Source organism: Miniopterus natalensis, chromosome 15 (genome assembly GCF_054644295.1).
Source record: "Miniopterus natalensis isolate mMinNat1 chromosome 15, mMinNat1.hap1, whole genome shotgun sequence".
Lineage (NCBI taxonomy): Eukaryota > Metazoa > Chordata > Mammalia > Chiroptera > Miniopteridae > Miniopterus > Miniopterus natalensis.
In genome coordinates this window covers 3,935,362-3,950,648 of record NC_142095.1, presented here as the reverse complement: position 1 = coordinate 3,950,648, position 15,287 = coordinate 3,935,362, and the positions used below count along the sequence as shown (strand labels likewise).

Here is a 15,287-nt window from a genome sequence, read left to right as displayed (position 1 = left end):
ACTCAGCTCCAGGTCTCCTGCTTCTCTATCTGCCCGGACTGGGATCAAAGCAGGCATGGGAATGTGTATTGCACATGTCCCTTCATGCCCAGGCTTTCATTTTCATGAAAATGTCCAGTTTAACTATGCTTGGATGTTATGCTGGAAAGAGCTGGTTTGCTTATCTTGTGGGTCTGGACTATAGCTCTAACACCACCTGTACACCCCTGCTTCCTCATTCTGGTCAGAAAGGAGATTGCTAGATCCTGGCTGCCTGCAGAATACACAGTGACTTTTCACCCTTGGCTCAGAGCAATCCTGCAGAGGAGGAAGGGGTGGGGCCCATGGCCAAGGCGGCCATGGGGATTTTAGCTGGTCCTATCTGTTTCAAATGCCCACTCTCGTGCCTGTCAGGATGGACTGATTGAGGAAGAACAGTGAAGAATAGTGAAGTCCTGCTGGCTTTCCAAGTGTCCCAGTCCCCCTTTGGTTTCACACTCTGGCCTGGCCAACCTCCTTTATAGCCTCTGCAGTCTACAAATGAGCTGGGCACTGCTTCACCCTGTGTACTTGAGGATAATCCAGATAACTGGTTTTATAGGATAGAGAGATGTGCCCACAGGATCAATGATTCTGGCTGGGAAGAAGCCAAAGAGGAAGGGGTAGAACTGTCACATGGAAAAAGACATTTTAAGAAAATTTTGACTTTTTTTAAACTTTTAAAAATATGTTTTTATTGATTTTTAGAGAGAGAGGAAGGGAGATAGAAACATTAATGAGAGAGAAACATCATTGATCGGCTGCCTCCTGCACACTCCTTAACCTGGGCACGTGCCCTGACCAGGAATCGAACCGGTGACCTCTCAGTTCCTGGGTCAACCACTCAACCACTGATCAACAGCCAGATGAAAAATTTGATTCTTAGCACACATCATCACAGAAGGCTACCTAGGCCAGAAAGGCATGTCGTCGTCTGGCCAACCTTCGTCATGATGTTTAGAATGACTGGCACGAAGATGACAGCTTCTGAGGAGTCCCTACCTGGAGAATCTTTCTTCAAACCTTAACTCTAGTCTTTCTTTCACAGCTCTCCCGATGCTTCTGTAACTAGAATTGTGTGATGCAAGCTAGAGCAGTGCATGTTTGTGTGTCCAAGCTACTCACTTTAGGCGGGCCCATGCAAAATATTGGGGCTGGAAAAACATACCCAGGTCCTGCCAACTGCAACCCTGACCAAGCAATGGAGTTGGAGGAAGCGGGGGAAAGGTGAAAGGGAACATGTAGCTTGCTGCCATGTTTTTGGTAGGGGCTGCCAAGAACAAACAGCTCAAATTACCAGAAAACGTCATCCTGCTGGAAATTCAGTTGGTTTGATGGCAGAATACACAACCTGCACACTTTTTAAAAATCTGATTTTTTAAAAAAATGTTATTAATTTTAGAGACAGGGAGGGAGAGGGATAGGAGATAGAAACATCAGTGATGAGAGTCATTGATCAGCTGCCTCCTGCAGGCCCTCTGCTGGGGATCGAGCCCGCACCCGGCCATGTGCCTTGACCAGGAACTGAACGGGTGACCTCTCGGTGCATGGGACAGCGCTCAATTAACCGAGCCACACTGGGCCGGGCAGTACTTCGCCCTTTTGTACTGCCACGTGAAGGCAAGAGCAAACTGGAACATGGTTTTGTTGTAGAATGAGCTCCCTTTGGTCACTTGGAAATAAACTGTAGGTACAGTGGCCTATCACAGAGTCATTGCTAGTTCTGGTAGCCATGTTACAGAGAAGGAAATGATATAACAGTGTCAGACAGAGGATGATTTCTGCTGGGCTTCATTGGTGAGTGTATTTTCCCTGGTAAGGAGTGTATTGGATACCCTTGTACACCATGTGCAACAACTCAAAGCTGTTTAATTTTATGTGTCAACCTGACCAGGCCATTGGTCAAACATTATTCTGGGAGTTTTTTGTTAAGAGTGATTTTGGATGATATTAACATTTAAATCAACAGTCTGAATAAAGCAGATTGCCCTCCTAATGTGGGTGGGCCTCATTCAATGAGCTGAAGGGTGGAACAGAACAGTCTGACTTTCCCCCAAGTAAGAGGGAATTTTCCTGTCTTTCGAATTGGGATATTGGCTCTTCCTGGATCTTGAGCCTGCTAGCCTTTGGACAGGAACTACACTATTGGCTCTTCTGGGTCTCGGGCCTTCAGACTCAGACTGGAATTAAACCATTAGCTCTCCTGGGTCTAAAGCTTGCCAGCTCATCCAGAAGATCTTGGGACTTGCTTGTCTCCATAATCAGGTGAGCCAATTCTTTATAATAAATCTCTTTACACACACACACACTCTCTCTCTCTCTACTGGTTCTGTTTCTTTGGAGAACCCTAACTAATACATATTCCCAGGCCTCCTCTTTAATTTCTAAGAACTCACACCCCAATCCCAACAATATATCTGCCAGATGAGTGATCCGATGGCCTGGAGCCCTGAAATGAGAGGACAAACACATGGCACAAGGCTGCACCAGAAAGTCAGACATGATTTGTCAGCCTTTATTAACCAAGAGCAGAGCCAAGCCCTAGAGTTTCCTTTTAAAAAATCCAACCTTGTTTATGGCAAACAATGATTTAATTATACATTCAATTCCACAGAGCAAGAATTAATCACTTTCCAATCACTTATTCTTCTGAGATTAAAACACAAGTGTAAACAGGTTAAAATAAAATTCTTCCCAATGATTTAAAAATAATTCCAATTGAAAGACATTTCAAACACTATGTGTAGAACTCAGGACCAAAAACAGACCTTAAAACATTTTTACCTTTGAGGTAGCACAATAATGCTGAATTAGATTTCTTTTATTACAATGAGCTTTAAGAAAACAATGAGGAATCTACCTTTTGCTCAAGGCGGGCTAAATGGTTTTCTGCAAATCCCCCATGAGGTTAGCAACAGTTTTCTTTAAAAAAAAAAAAAAAAAAATTTTTTTTTTTTAAGTATAAAGATAGCCCTGCAGTGTGTAAAAGGAAACCCACGGGAAGGCTGCTTCCCATAAAATAGACATTAGAATCATTGAGGAACGTCAGCAGTCAAGACAGGAGGGACAAGAGGTAATTGTAGTGAAAACACCAAAACAACTTGTATCTTGGCAAGATTGGTTTACAAATGCATGTCAAGAACAAAAATTCCAACATCAGCTTACTGAAAACAAAAGATAAAAGATAACATTCACAGGTCTTTTTTCTTTTTCTCTGTGCAAAGATGCTCTTTCACTTTTTCTAAATGAGAGGGGATTGTTTGTACACTTGACACGACATGGAGATGCTGTGTACCCAGGGTGCTGCTGGGTGGCGGCGGCACCGCTGACTGCTCTGCCACTGTGAGCGGAGAACCTGGGCGGTGAGAGGATGAACACAAACCTCTCCCGGCTGGAGAACCATTTCTTGCCACTTTGCTGCCGAATTCACTCATTAAACTGCTCAAAGAAAACCTCCACCCTGGATTTCTGAGCATCTATCGCAATTGTATGTAACACAATTATATATATAAGGGCTGTTGGCTAAGGCCAGAACACATGAATCCTTCCTTCAGAGAATACGACCAAGAGAGAGTGGATGTGATACACTGGGGCCAGAAGGAAGGGTAATACTGCAAGCTGGACCGCGAACTCTCAGAACATTCTCCACCCTCCAAAATCAATTAGCAAAGGGTCATTTCCCAGCCCACACTCTGCCCCATGAGGCTCAACCGTCAGGGCAGGGCTTGCCTAGCACAATGTGGACACCAGAGCCCTGAGGTGAACTCGTCTATTCCTTTGGTTCCCCATGCTACACAGAGAATTGGAACAGTGTCAGACTCCGGGCACCTTGGTAATGGCTATGTCCTGTTTCACTCACACTGGTCCCTTTAAAGTCTCCCTCCTTCAAGCCAGGCCCCAGAGGGGCTCTGTACGAAGTGAGGGGCAAGACTGATGATGATCTGTACGTCAAACTGTAATTACAGCAGGAGGACTTAAACCTGATGAATTCTACTCTGTAAAACACCAATCATGAGCGAGCCGGGGGTGTCAAAGAGGCTTCTGTGAAGCGACAGGCTGGACGGGGATGTGCAAGAGGGCAGGACGAGAAAGCCTATTCCCAGCAGCCTGTGGGAGTAACTTTGGCACGGAGTTCACAGCCAGCCCTAACAACGCTGGCATGGGGTGGGGGGCGCAAAGGGGGCATCTGCTCAGCGTTTAAACAGAGTCCTCACAGTCTGGGGCTAGATCTCTGTGTCACTCCCGAAGCCCAACGTACTGTTACCTCTGCAAGAAACTGGTGTGGTTCTTGTCAACTGAAGTGCAAGATCTGCCTTCTTATTTGATAATAAAGCAACACCATAGAAAACAATAACCTTGAAAAATCATGGGGAAAACCACATGGGCTTTCCCAGTGCTAGCTGCCTGTTTTGGAGTACTAGTTACAACCTTTCACACTTCTGAGAGCTGCAATGCAGACTACTTAGGGCAGCCTGAAAAGAGTCCTGCTGCTTTCACTTCACGGAGCACAAGAAAAAGGGAGAATTGACCAAGCTTGTGGTGAGTCACCACTCTGGAAATCTCCTGACCACACTGTCTGTGGCAAAAACAGAGAGCACAGCTTGTGTGGACAATGGAAGGTGACCACGTGGGCTCCATCATCACCCACAGTAGGAACCACTTTAAGCCCTAGCTCATAATCTCTTAGGGATTTACTGAGTTATACAAGTTTTGAAAAAATCATATTGGAAAGGGCCTCTTGAATTAATATAAACTTGGTTACAATGCAAATGTCACACTGCTCTTAGGATCGCCTGTAACATCTGATTTTAAGTCATTCCAAAGAAAAAATTCATTCTGAAACATATCTTTAGGATAAATATTAGGATAATTCATCAGGATTCTACCTGATATAATTAAAAGGTTAAAAAAGTTTTAAAATACAAGCTAAATTATTACTTTCCTTTGGGATTACTTGGAACCCCAAATATTCCTAACATCTTAATTAGAAAGGTCTTTGCAGTAATTCTATAAAATTGTAAATGATGCCGATTTTTGAAAACTAACAAAATGAGTTGATCTTTAGGATAAATGCCTGAGTCAGCTGACAAACTGATATATATGAATATGTCCAAGGGGAATTTCTAAATAGAGAAATATTTGTTTAATTTCAAAAAATAGCTGCTTCTTCTTTAAAGAGTTTAAAAATTGATGGTTCAACAGCAGAGCCATGTGATAACTCTGGAGTAGAAGGAAAAGGTTCTCTTTGTAGTATAACCTCTTGCCGGCACACTGCCATTAGCCTGTAGAGGTAACTGGAAACAAGGGATGGCAGAATTATCCAGGAAAGTATTTGGGTCAGATAGAGTAATGGCACCTCCAGACCCTGGCTCCTTAAAAACGGACAGCAATTTATTCATGCAAACTGCACAGAGATTAAACAAAACAAAATCTACTAAAACAAAACAAAACCCCCAACCCAGAAAACCTTCCCTGTCTCTCTGCTACCTGAAGAATGTACCAAACCCAAATTTTCTGCTCTAACATGGGTCCCAATGATTGATCAGTGTGCTTTGGGGTGCTGACTGCTGGGCCCTGGGCAGGGCCATCCCCTAAGAATCACTGAATTTGGAGACAACTGTCATGTGTGCAGCTCTCAGCAGATAGTACAATGCCACAGGACCACATACCTCCATCATATCTGCCACCGTTTTCCACTGTAGAACCAAAGGCTACAATTTTGAACAAATGTGGACTTTCTCAAAAGACAAATGAGATCAAAAGCTACAACATTTCCTCCCTTGAAAAAGGTTGGGAGAGGGTGTCTACAGTTATACAACAGGTTTCTGCAGACCTGTGGTAACTTCCAAAAGCAATAGTAGCAGCAGGAGAGGAAAGGAAGATGTTTACACTTTGGACTTTGTATCAGGCACTTAAATTGTTGGAGAGACATGCCATTTTGAACCAAATATGTGAAACTGGGTTGGAATAATCATTACAAGTAGTCTAATAATGGGCTTTCAGAAGCAAAGTGGAGGTGCAGGTTGAACCTCTACCCATCCTTTAGTGCTGACTTTCAAGTTTTCTAAATGCCCATGGCCATAGCAATGGCAGCTGCGGTGGCAACAGCAGGAACAGTTCTGTCGTGTCTGCTTTCTGTGTGTGTTCTGTGGCTGACTGTAAGGTTTTGGTGTCACACTGAGAAGACTCTGGGGTGTGGCACACCTACTGCCCAGGGTCGGCCAGATCCATGCTGGAGCCAAACATCTTCACCAGCTGTTCCTGGTAGTGTGAGATGTTCCTCTTCATGATGTCCATGCAGGGCCCCAGAAGCCTCTCAAATGCTAGTACATCCATAACTGCATTATTAAAAAGAGATGAGGAAGAGAATGAATTCTATACCAACAATTCCAAGGTCATTCTCTTTGTGCAAACCTTTTCTTAAATATATACATTCACATTACAGGATATTAGACTTTGGGATACTGGGCACTTGGGAAAAGGGGAAATGTTTCCATGGAACACAGCAGGACTGTGTCATATAAGTTTGAGACTTTGCAGAGTCCAGTAGCACCTGTTTCTCTCTGTCCCCACACAACCCTGGACACTTGCCCCCTCTTTTCACACTGCCAGGGTGCCTGTATGCCCGCCTTGTTCACAGACTACAATCAGTGCTCAGAAATGTTTGTGAGAAGAAAATATTCTCATTTCTAGTTGGTCACACAAACTGCCCAAGTCTAGATTTAAGAACCGGTGAAATAAGTCAAGGCTTGCTGATGAGAAAAAAATACTGCATGTTAGAAAAAAAGTATTAATGCATAAAGAGTTTTTCTTACCTAAGCATTTGACATTTCCCACAGCATAAGCAGAAGCAGCTCTAGGTTTGTTGGTCACCAGTGCAAGCTCCCCAAAATATTGCCCCTTATGGCAGCGGGCAATCTCGACCTCCTGGTTCCCATCATCCTTGTCTGCTTTAGTCTAGAGCAGGGAGAGAACATGATCCAGGCTGACTCCAGAATCAGAGTGGGGCATGTCCAGTTGCACACACTTGAATTCCCTTAACACAATTACTGAGAAATTCACTTTGCAGAGATTCTAACTGTACCATATAAAATGCACGGGCCAATCTCAGTGGCATGGTTTAATCAGAGGAGTTGGCTTTCACCTGGGACTTCATCTGAATTCTAACCCCCTTCAGGTAATAGAAAAATATCAAGAGGTAAGGCACAAACCATTTTCTTTTGAAGATTTATATATATTATTATAATACATTTTATATTAATATATAATATGTAATTATAATATATAATTAACATATAATATATAACATATATTATAATTATAATTATAGTATAATATATTATATAATTAATATGTATTATATTATGTTAATATATGTTAACATATAATAATACATATATTTTATACATATATATGAATACTCTCAGTTTGGTAGATGCTAACTTCTGTGGCACAGAGGAAAAGACATGTTTTGATAATTCTTTCTAAATAATGTCAATGCTTTTCTTAGATAAAGAGTCAAAACCCTGGGCTGCTACTTTTTGATTTGAGACCATGCCTTTCTTGGACAAAACTTACAGTGACAAATTTTCTTTTTGGGTATTTTCTTCTTAAGCTAGTGGTCCCCTCCCACATGTATTTTTAGAAGAATTAAGTAACTAAATATTTTTAAAATAATGTCCAACCTTGACATTTGGTGGTTTAACTCTGTGTTAAAAAATCAAGAAGGGCCTGGCCAGAGTGGCTCAGTGATTGAGCGATGACCCATGAACCAGGAAGTCACACTCATTCAATTCCCAGTCAAGGCACAAGCCTGGGTTTCAAGCTCAGTCCCCAGTAGGGGGCATGCAGGAGGCAACTGAGCAACGATTCTCTGTCATCACTAATGTTTCTCTCCTTCTCTCCCTCTCCCTTCCTCTCTCTGAAATCAATAAAAACATTAAAAAAGAAAAACCAAGCAGGTTGTAATTCATGCTTATCAGATTACTAAAAATAGTAATGTACTATATTGTATTTAGAGTTTCCCTTTTTTTTTTTTTAAAACAAATCCCTCTGCTAAGCTAAGCAATAAGTTGCTTAAGTAAATGATTATTTAGAATATATTAGTAAGAATTAGTCTCAAATCTCTAAGAGCCCCTTTATGTTATGGGCAGATAGACAATTTTTTGAAGGTTTATTTAGAAAAATAAACAAGTGCCACACTAGCTTACATGGCCTAACCATTTTTCCTTCCACACATCTGCCCTGAACTGTTTGTTCTTAAGTCTATCTGCCCCATTCAAGCCAATGCTCTCTTTCCTATTTCTGTAGTGTTCTCTAGGACCACAGACATGTTGGTGCCCACCTAGTCCCTTCTCTAGAATAGCACTTCCCACATTGTCACACCAATATCAGACCCCTGGGGGTTTTGTTACAATAGAGATTCTGATTCATTAGGTCTGGGGCAGGGTCCAAGACTGCATTTCTGACAAGCTCCCTCAATCCCCCAGTACCACAGTGCTGATGGTCCTACACACCCAACACTATGCTGTGTGGCAATGAATACCTGAGAAATGTACATTTATCAGCAGTCCCAAAACTAAGTGAAAGAACACAGAAGTTTCAAACTATTGTTTCATGTGAAATAACATCTATTTTTAATTCGGAATCAAGCCATCTTATAAGCAGTAATCATATTTTTCTTTCTTTCTCCATTCTTAACTTTTAATAAAGATGTTCTATAGAAGGTTTCATACTAGGTTTATTTAGTATTAGATATAACTCACTATTTTAACAAATTCTATATTCTTTAAAAAAAGTAAAACAGGGAAATCTGATGATATATTTATGGTAAGAATCATTCCTCCCTCTTCTAGTCATCAGTTTTCTAGGTCTCCCTACCCATCAAATGGCCATAATGATAGCCATACTAATAATTGTCCTAGAGACCTCCTCTCTCAGTGCCCTAAAAAGGAAGCTATTTTCATATTCAATACCTACGTGTATTTTTTAATTATATAATTCCTCCATTTTTCTGTTGGGATGTTTATCTTTTTATTGATTTGTAGGCTAATATTTCTCATATTACTGATTACATAGCAGAGGCAAAGGCAATAGGGACAAGAAGAAATACACTAACTTTCTATCAATGGATGGGCCTACCACATGGGTCTTTGCCAGTCACATACCTCACCTAACAATGGTGGTTTTAGTACACTAAACACACTTCACTTTATTTAAAGCAAACAGTTACTTTCTGTGCATACACCTGGCTGGATCTTCCCTAGAATAACTTGCATCATCACACATAAACTCACCTTGCTTTTAATCAAGATGCGCACTTCACCGGACTCTATAATGTAAAAGCTATCAGCCTTTTCACCCTGAAAAGGGAAAGGAGGTCAGGCACATATGTACTGAAGAGGGACACAGAAGTAGATCATTTTGTTATTGCCTGAGCTCTGATTTGTATTTATTTTCCAACTCTACAAATCAATCAATGGCTAACAAATTCAGAACAAAACTAGAGGATCCTGATCACAGGGGATGTCAGTCCAGTGTAACTAACACACACCTCTCATTTCCTAACATGGAATATTCACATTTTCCTCCAAGAATATGCCCAGGTTGCCAAATGCACAAAGCACTGTTCTTCTTATTGCTCGTGTTGGTCCACAACTGAAACCTATGATGAGGGATCAGTAGCCAAGGCTGCTACAGACAGTATCAAGATGACTCCTGGCTACCTCTGGGTCATAGGGCCCAGGTATAATTTTGACCACCAAATGCAGCCCTCTGGAGGACAGTGTGGATCTGGTGAAAGCCCTGCCATGGTCAGGAAGGTGCTTTGATATGGGCTGATGTCACCCTTATGAGCCTCAGGCTTTTCTTTTGCTTGTTTTGATTTTAACCCACTTAGCTGAACTAGTCATTCAAGTAATTCAACAAATAATTAAGTGCTTACTATGTGCCAGGCACTATTTTATTCCACGCATGTGAGATACATCAGTGGACAAAACAAATATCCCTACCCTTGTGAAACTTAGTCTGTAGTGTGAACGAACTGTAAACAATCAACATAATAATCAGTAGATTATGCTGTTGTGTTGGAAGGCAGTAAGTGCTACAGGAAGAAAGCAAGCAGGGAATGTGGAGACTGCAGGACTGGGGAGATGGCTACAGTATCTGACAGGGCCTCACTGAGGTGAGATCTGAGCAAAGGCCGGAGGAGGTGAGAGTTAGGCCAGCAGATATGGGAGAAGCAGCTTTCAGGCATGCTTCAGACTATGGGCCCCCACTCAACCTCTGAAGCAATGACCATCTACTCTGGGTAATTCAATACTAATCATGTGCTCTCATTCCATCTGAGTCTTATATCTTCAGTGAGAATCTATACTTCTTCCGAGCATTCATAAGGCTTCATATCCTTCGACCACCATAGTACGTTCACCATGCACAGCTGAAGTTGACATTCCTGCGTTTTCTGGTTCCAGGGCCCCATATAATCACCTCTCCATGTGAGTGAAAGCAACAACTTTATAAAGGGATGTCTGTGGGTTCCCATGCTGCTATGCTGGGTGGCTATCCTACACGCAACAGAGCCAAATCACCATGAAGTTCTAGCATTACATAAATAGCTGCATGATAGGAGTTGATGGAGGATAGGGAGCCATGAAAGAAATGAAAAAAAATCAACACAAACATAAAAATTTGTGTTGATGAACTTGAAAGGATGTAATAAAAGAAACTCTGAAAGGACAGTGGGCCAGGGGCTCCCCCAACAGCATGTGTGGTCTGGAGAACATCCAGAGACAGGCTGAGATACATGCTAGGATCCCCCCATTCCCTGCAATAGGCAATGGCTTCTATTCTTTCTGCTGTACCTGGGCCCCAGCTGGACATCAGTGTTAAGAAGGCATGCACCCTCAGGTATAACACATGTGTAAAAAACAACTGGGCTGCAGAAAGAAGCTAGAAGCATGTGGGTGCTAAAGAGTCACAGCAGTCAGAGTACAAGGTCCAAGGGGACTTAAGGTAGGAATCTCTAAGTGCTAAAGATCATCATTGATCTTCAGAGACGTAGGCAAATTTCTAGTTTAGGAATGCCCCTAATGTAGCCCAGGCTGGTGTGCTCAGTGCTTAGAGCGTTGGCCGGTGCACTGAAGAACCTCGGGTTCAATTTCTGATCAAGGGCACATACCTGGGTTGCAGGTTCGATCCCGGCCCTGGTCAGGGTGTGTGTGGGAGGCAACCAATCAGTGTGTCTCTCTCACATCTATGTTTCTCTCTCCCTCCCTCCCTCCCTTCCACTCACTCTAAAAATCAATGGAAAAAATGTCCTTGAGTGAGGATCAAAAAAAAAATGGTTTGTTGGTTTGTATAGATTTAGATAAGCTGCAAGCGTAAAATACACACCAGATTTTGAAGACTGAGTTACTCCTCCCCCCAAAAGGAATGTAAAACATCTCATTAAACTTTTATGATACTTAGATATTGAAGTGGTAATATTTTAGATATATTTGGTTAAATAAAATATATTAAAATTAAGATCACCTGTTTCTTTTTTTAATTTGGCTACTAAAAACATTTTAAATTACATATGTGGCTCACATATTTCTATTGAACAGTGGTGGTCTAGAAGTAAACATAGGAGAAAATCTTATTGAGCTTGCAAAGGTATTTTTAAAAAGGGCATAAAAATAATGAATTATAAGAGGAAAAAATGACAAACTGAACTCATCAAAATTAAAAACTTTTGTTTTTTAAAAGCTACCATTAAGAAAATGAAGAGACAAGCCACAGACACAGATTGGGAGAAATATTTGCAAGTCATTTGTCTGATAAAGGGTTTGTACTTAGAATATGTAAAGAACTCTTATAACTCAATAATAAGCCAAACAACCAACTTTTAAATAGGGCAAAAGACTGCACAGATATGTTACCAAAGAAAACATGAGGATAGCAAGCATTCACGGGAAAAGATGCTCAACATCATTAGACATTAGGTAAATTCAAATTAAAACCAAAATAAAACACCACTTGATACCACTAGAATGGCTAAAATTAAAAGCTGTCAGTGCTAAATGCTGGTGAGGACGCAGAGTATCTGGAACTCCTGTGCACTGCTGGGGAAATGCAATTTTGTATAGCCATTTTTAAAATTTTTATTTTATTTTATTTTTAAGCCATTTACAAACCAATTTGGCAGTTTGCTAAACACACATTTACCATGTGACTCAGCATTTCCATAAAAACATATGTCTACACAAAGACTTGTATGTGAATGTTCACTGCAGTTTTACTCATAATTACCAAAAACTGGAGAGGCCCCAGTGTCCCTCAAACGGAATTATGCTACATCCATACAATGAAATGCTTCTCAGCAATAAAAAGGAATGCTCTGCTGATACAAACAGCATAGACAAATCTCAAAAACATATGCCAATCCCTAGCTGGTTTGGCTCAGTGGTTAGAATGTTGGCCTGAGGACTGAAGGGTCCCGGGTTCAATTTTAGCCAAGGGCATGTACCTCGCGGTTGCAGGCTTGCTCCCTGGCCCAGTCGGGGCGCGTGCAGGAGGCAACCAATCGATGTTTCTCTCTCACACTGATGCTTTTCTCTCTCCCTTCCACTCTCTCTGAAAAGCAATGGAAAAAATATCCTCGGGTAAAGGTTAAAAAAAACAAGAAACATAAGCTAAGAGAAAGGAGGCCGACACAAGACTCTGCATTATACAATTTCACTTATGTGAAATTCTAGAAAAGGGATTTATAGAGTGATAGGAGGCAGATCAGTTATTTCCAGAAGGAAGGGGGTTGGGGGGGGGGGGGGGACTGACTGCAAATACAAATGAGAGAACTTCTTGGGGTGATGGAAATGCCTTATTCTACGATTACAGGGGTGTTATAAAATTCTTGAATTGTATACTTAAACTTGGTAATCTTATTGTATGTAAAACATACAATATGTATCAAAGCTGACCAAAACAACATAAAGCACATTTTCTGACTCAGTCGGTCTGGGGTGGAGCCCAAGAACATGCATTTCTAACAATTCCTAACAATATCTATAACATTCCCAGATGGTGGTGGTGCTGCTGCTGCTGGTGGTGCTGGGACCTCACTTAGAGAAACCTTGGTCTAGAGACACTGCCAAAAGGGGTCTAGAATAAATACATTAATTCGTGTCCACTCTGCACCACCAGCTAGCACTCTTATGCAAGAGCAGACACCCCAGAAAACACTGTGGCTTCTCATACCTCTTGACACACCTCCTGAAGGACTGAGGCTTTCAGGATGAAGTAGAGGCCCTCTGGGTGTAAACTAAAACACCTTGGGTTCAGAAGCAAACGTGACCAGTCAACACGTCCCATTCCTGCAGCCTGGCACTGCGTTCTTACCATACTAGGATACCTACCCTGGCACGCAGCTCATGCCCACACGCCCTTGCTCATATTGTTCTCTTGCCCCTGGAAGACCTTTCCCTGACCTCAACTGTTGAAGCTGCACTGTTCAATAAGCCCAACTCAAATGGCATTTCCTTCATGAAACCATATGGAGCATTTCCTTTTTTCTATATTCTGTCATTTATATAAAACTACATTACAGAGCTTATATCTGGTCTATCTTAATGTTTACAGAATCAAACCAATTTCTTTTTTTTAAAGTTTCAATGACACTTCTGTTATACTTTTTATTTTACTTATTTATTTATTTTAACCCTCACCCGAGGATATTTTTCCACTGCTTTTCAGAGAGAGAGGAAGGGCGGGGAGAGAGAGAAACATTGATGTGAGAGACACATCAATTGGTTGTTCCTCTCACGAGCCTTGATCAGGGCTGGGAACGAGCCTGAAACCGCACGCAGTACATGTCCTTGGCTGGAATCGAACCCAGGACCCTTCAGTCCACAGGCGGATGATCTAGCCACTGAGCCAAACTGGCTAGGGCACAAACCAACTTCAAATGAAAAGAATTAACAGTTGGGGTACCCAGAACAGAAGCTTTAGAGATGCCACTCAGAGTAGACAAGGTTTTGTCATCAGCCCTCTTTCTCTGGAAGTGCCTCTCTCCTTCTGTGATAAGCCTGATTAGCCCCTGTGGTGCTGGTTGGGCAAACTCCAGGGGTGGGCCTGGACTCAGGCTTGACCAGTCTAAGTCTTTCCTCCTCCTAGCCCCAGTTCTGGGTTCAAGGATGGGCACAACACTCAAACCAGACCAGCTAGATTTCTTTCCAGCGCTCTTGCCAGAACCACCGGCAGAGTTTAAACTTGGCAAAGTCCATAATACTCTTTAAATAACCCTGCATCAAGCAAGTCTACCAGCACCATTTTCCCAGTAGCGTTTGCTTACTTTGCGTCTGTCACATTTTGGTAATTCTCCCAATACTTCAAACTTTTTCATTGTTATTATATTTATTAGTGATTTATGATCAGTGATCTTTGACATTAATAGGGCAAGATTCTCCATCGGCAAAAAGATTACGACTCGCTGAAGGCTCAGGTGATGGTTAGCATTTTTTAGTAATAAAGCATTTTTAATTAAGGTATGTGCATTGTTTTTTTAGACATAATGCTATTGCACACTTAACAGAATACCATATAGTGTAAACATAACTTTTATATGCACTGGGAAACCAAAAAATTCATGTGACTCCCTTTACTGAGATATCTGCTTTATAGCAGTGGTCTGGAACCAAACCTGCAATATATCTGAGGCACGCCTATAATTAAAAACGCAAACATAGTAGATGAGAAAAATTATTACATAGTACTCATCACAATGATCCAGTGCATTGTATAGTGATCCTTAAAGTACCCAAAAGTAACATGAGAAAAAGGCACAAAGGAAACAATAAAGGAACCTTATAAATCTGGTCAATCACTGAAGACTGAAGACTCTGGTTTGTGTTGGATTAGCTAAGAGGCTACCTTTGTGTCAAACATAAAGAGAAGGTAAAGGGCCCAACTCTTCGAACTTCCTCAGGTTTTAACAGCCATGAATGAAGCTTACTCAGAGTCAAAAGAAAATGACATCTGAAAGCACAAACACCAGAAGCCAAGGAGAGGTGAGTGAAGGCAACAGATGGGAATGTCAGTAAGAAACATCAATGGGCTTCAGGAGATCTGCAGGAAGCGTGCCCTAGTACCTCCCAAAAGTGAGAGGACAGGCACACACACATGCACGAGTCCCTCACGAGGGGACTGCCCCCACCTGAGTGATTATGCGCTCCCCATCCTTGAAGTCTCTCTCTGCAATAACATCCACAATCTTCATTCGTTCTGACACCTGA

At 41.8% G+C, this 15,287-nt stretch overlaps 1 protein-coding gene across 1 annotated transcript in view; it reads right to left on the bottom strand.

Annotated features, from left to right (window-relative positions):
- Positions 1 to 2,512: 2,512 nt before the first annotated feature.
- PRKAR2A (protein kinase cAMP-dependent type II regulatory subunit alpha) overlaps positions 2,513 to 15,287 on the bottom strand; it is a 41,841-nt gene continuing 29,066 nt past the window's right edge. Inside the window, exons 8-11 of the mRNA XM_087824765.1 lie at positions 15,209 to 15,283; positions 9,315 to 9,380; positions 6,834 to 6,975; positions 2,513 to 6,356 (exon numbers count right to left, since the gene is read on the bottom strand). Coding sequence (XP_087680891.1) covers positions 6,223 to 6,356; positions 6,834 to 6,975; positions 9,315 to 9,380; positions 15,209 to 15,283 — 417 coding nt within the window. The 3' untranslated portion in view covers positions 2,513 to 6,222. The remainder of the gene's footprint in view (positions 6,357 to 6,833; positions 6,976 to 9,314; positions 9,381 to 15,208; positions 15,284 to 15,287) is intronic.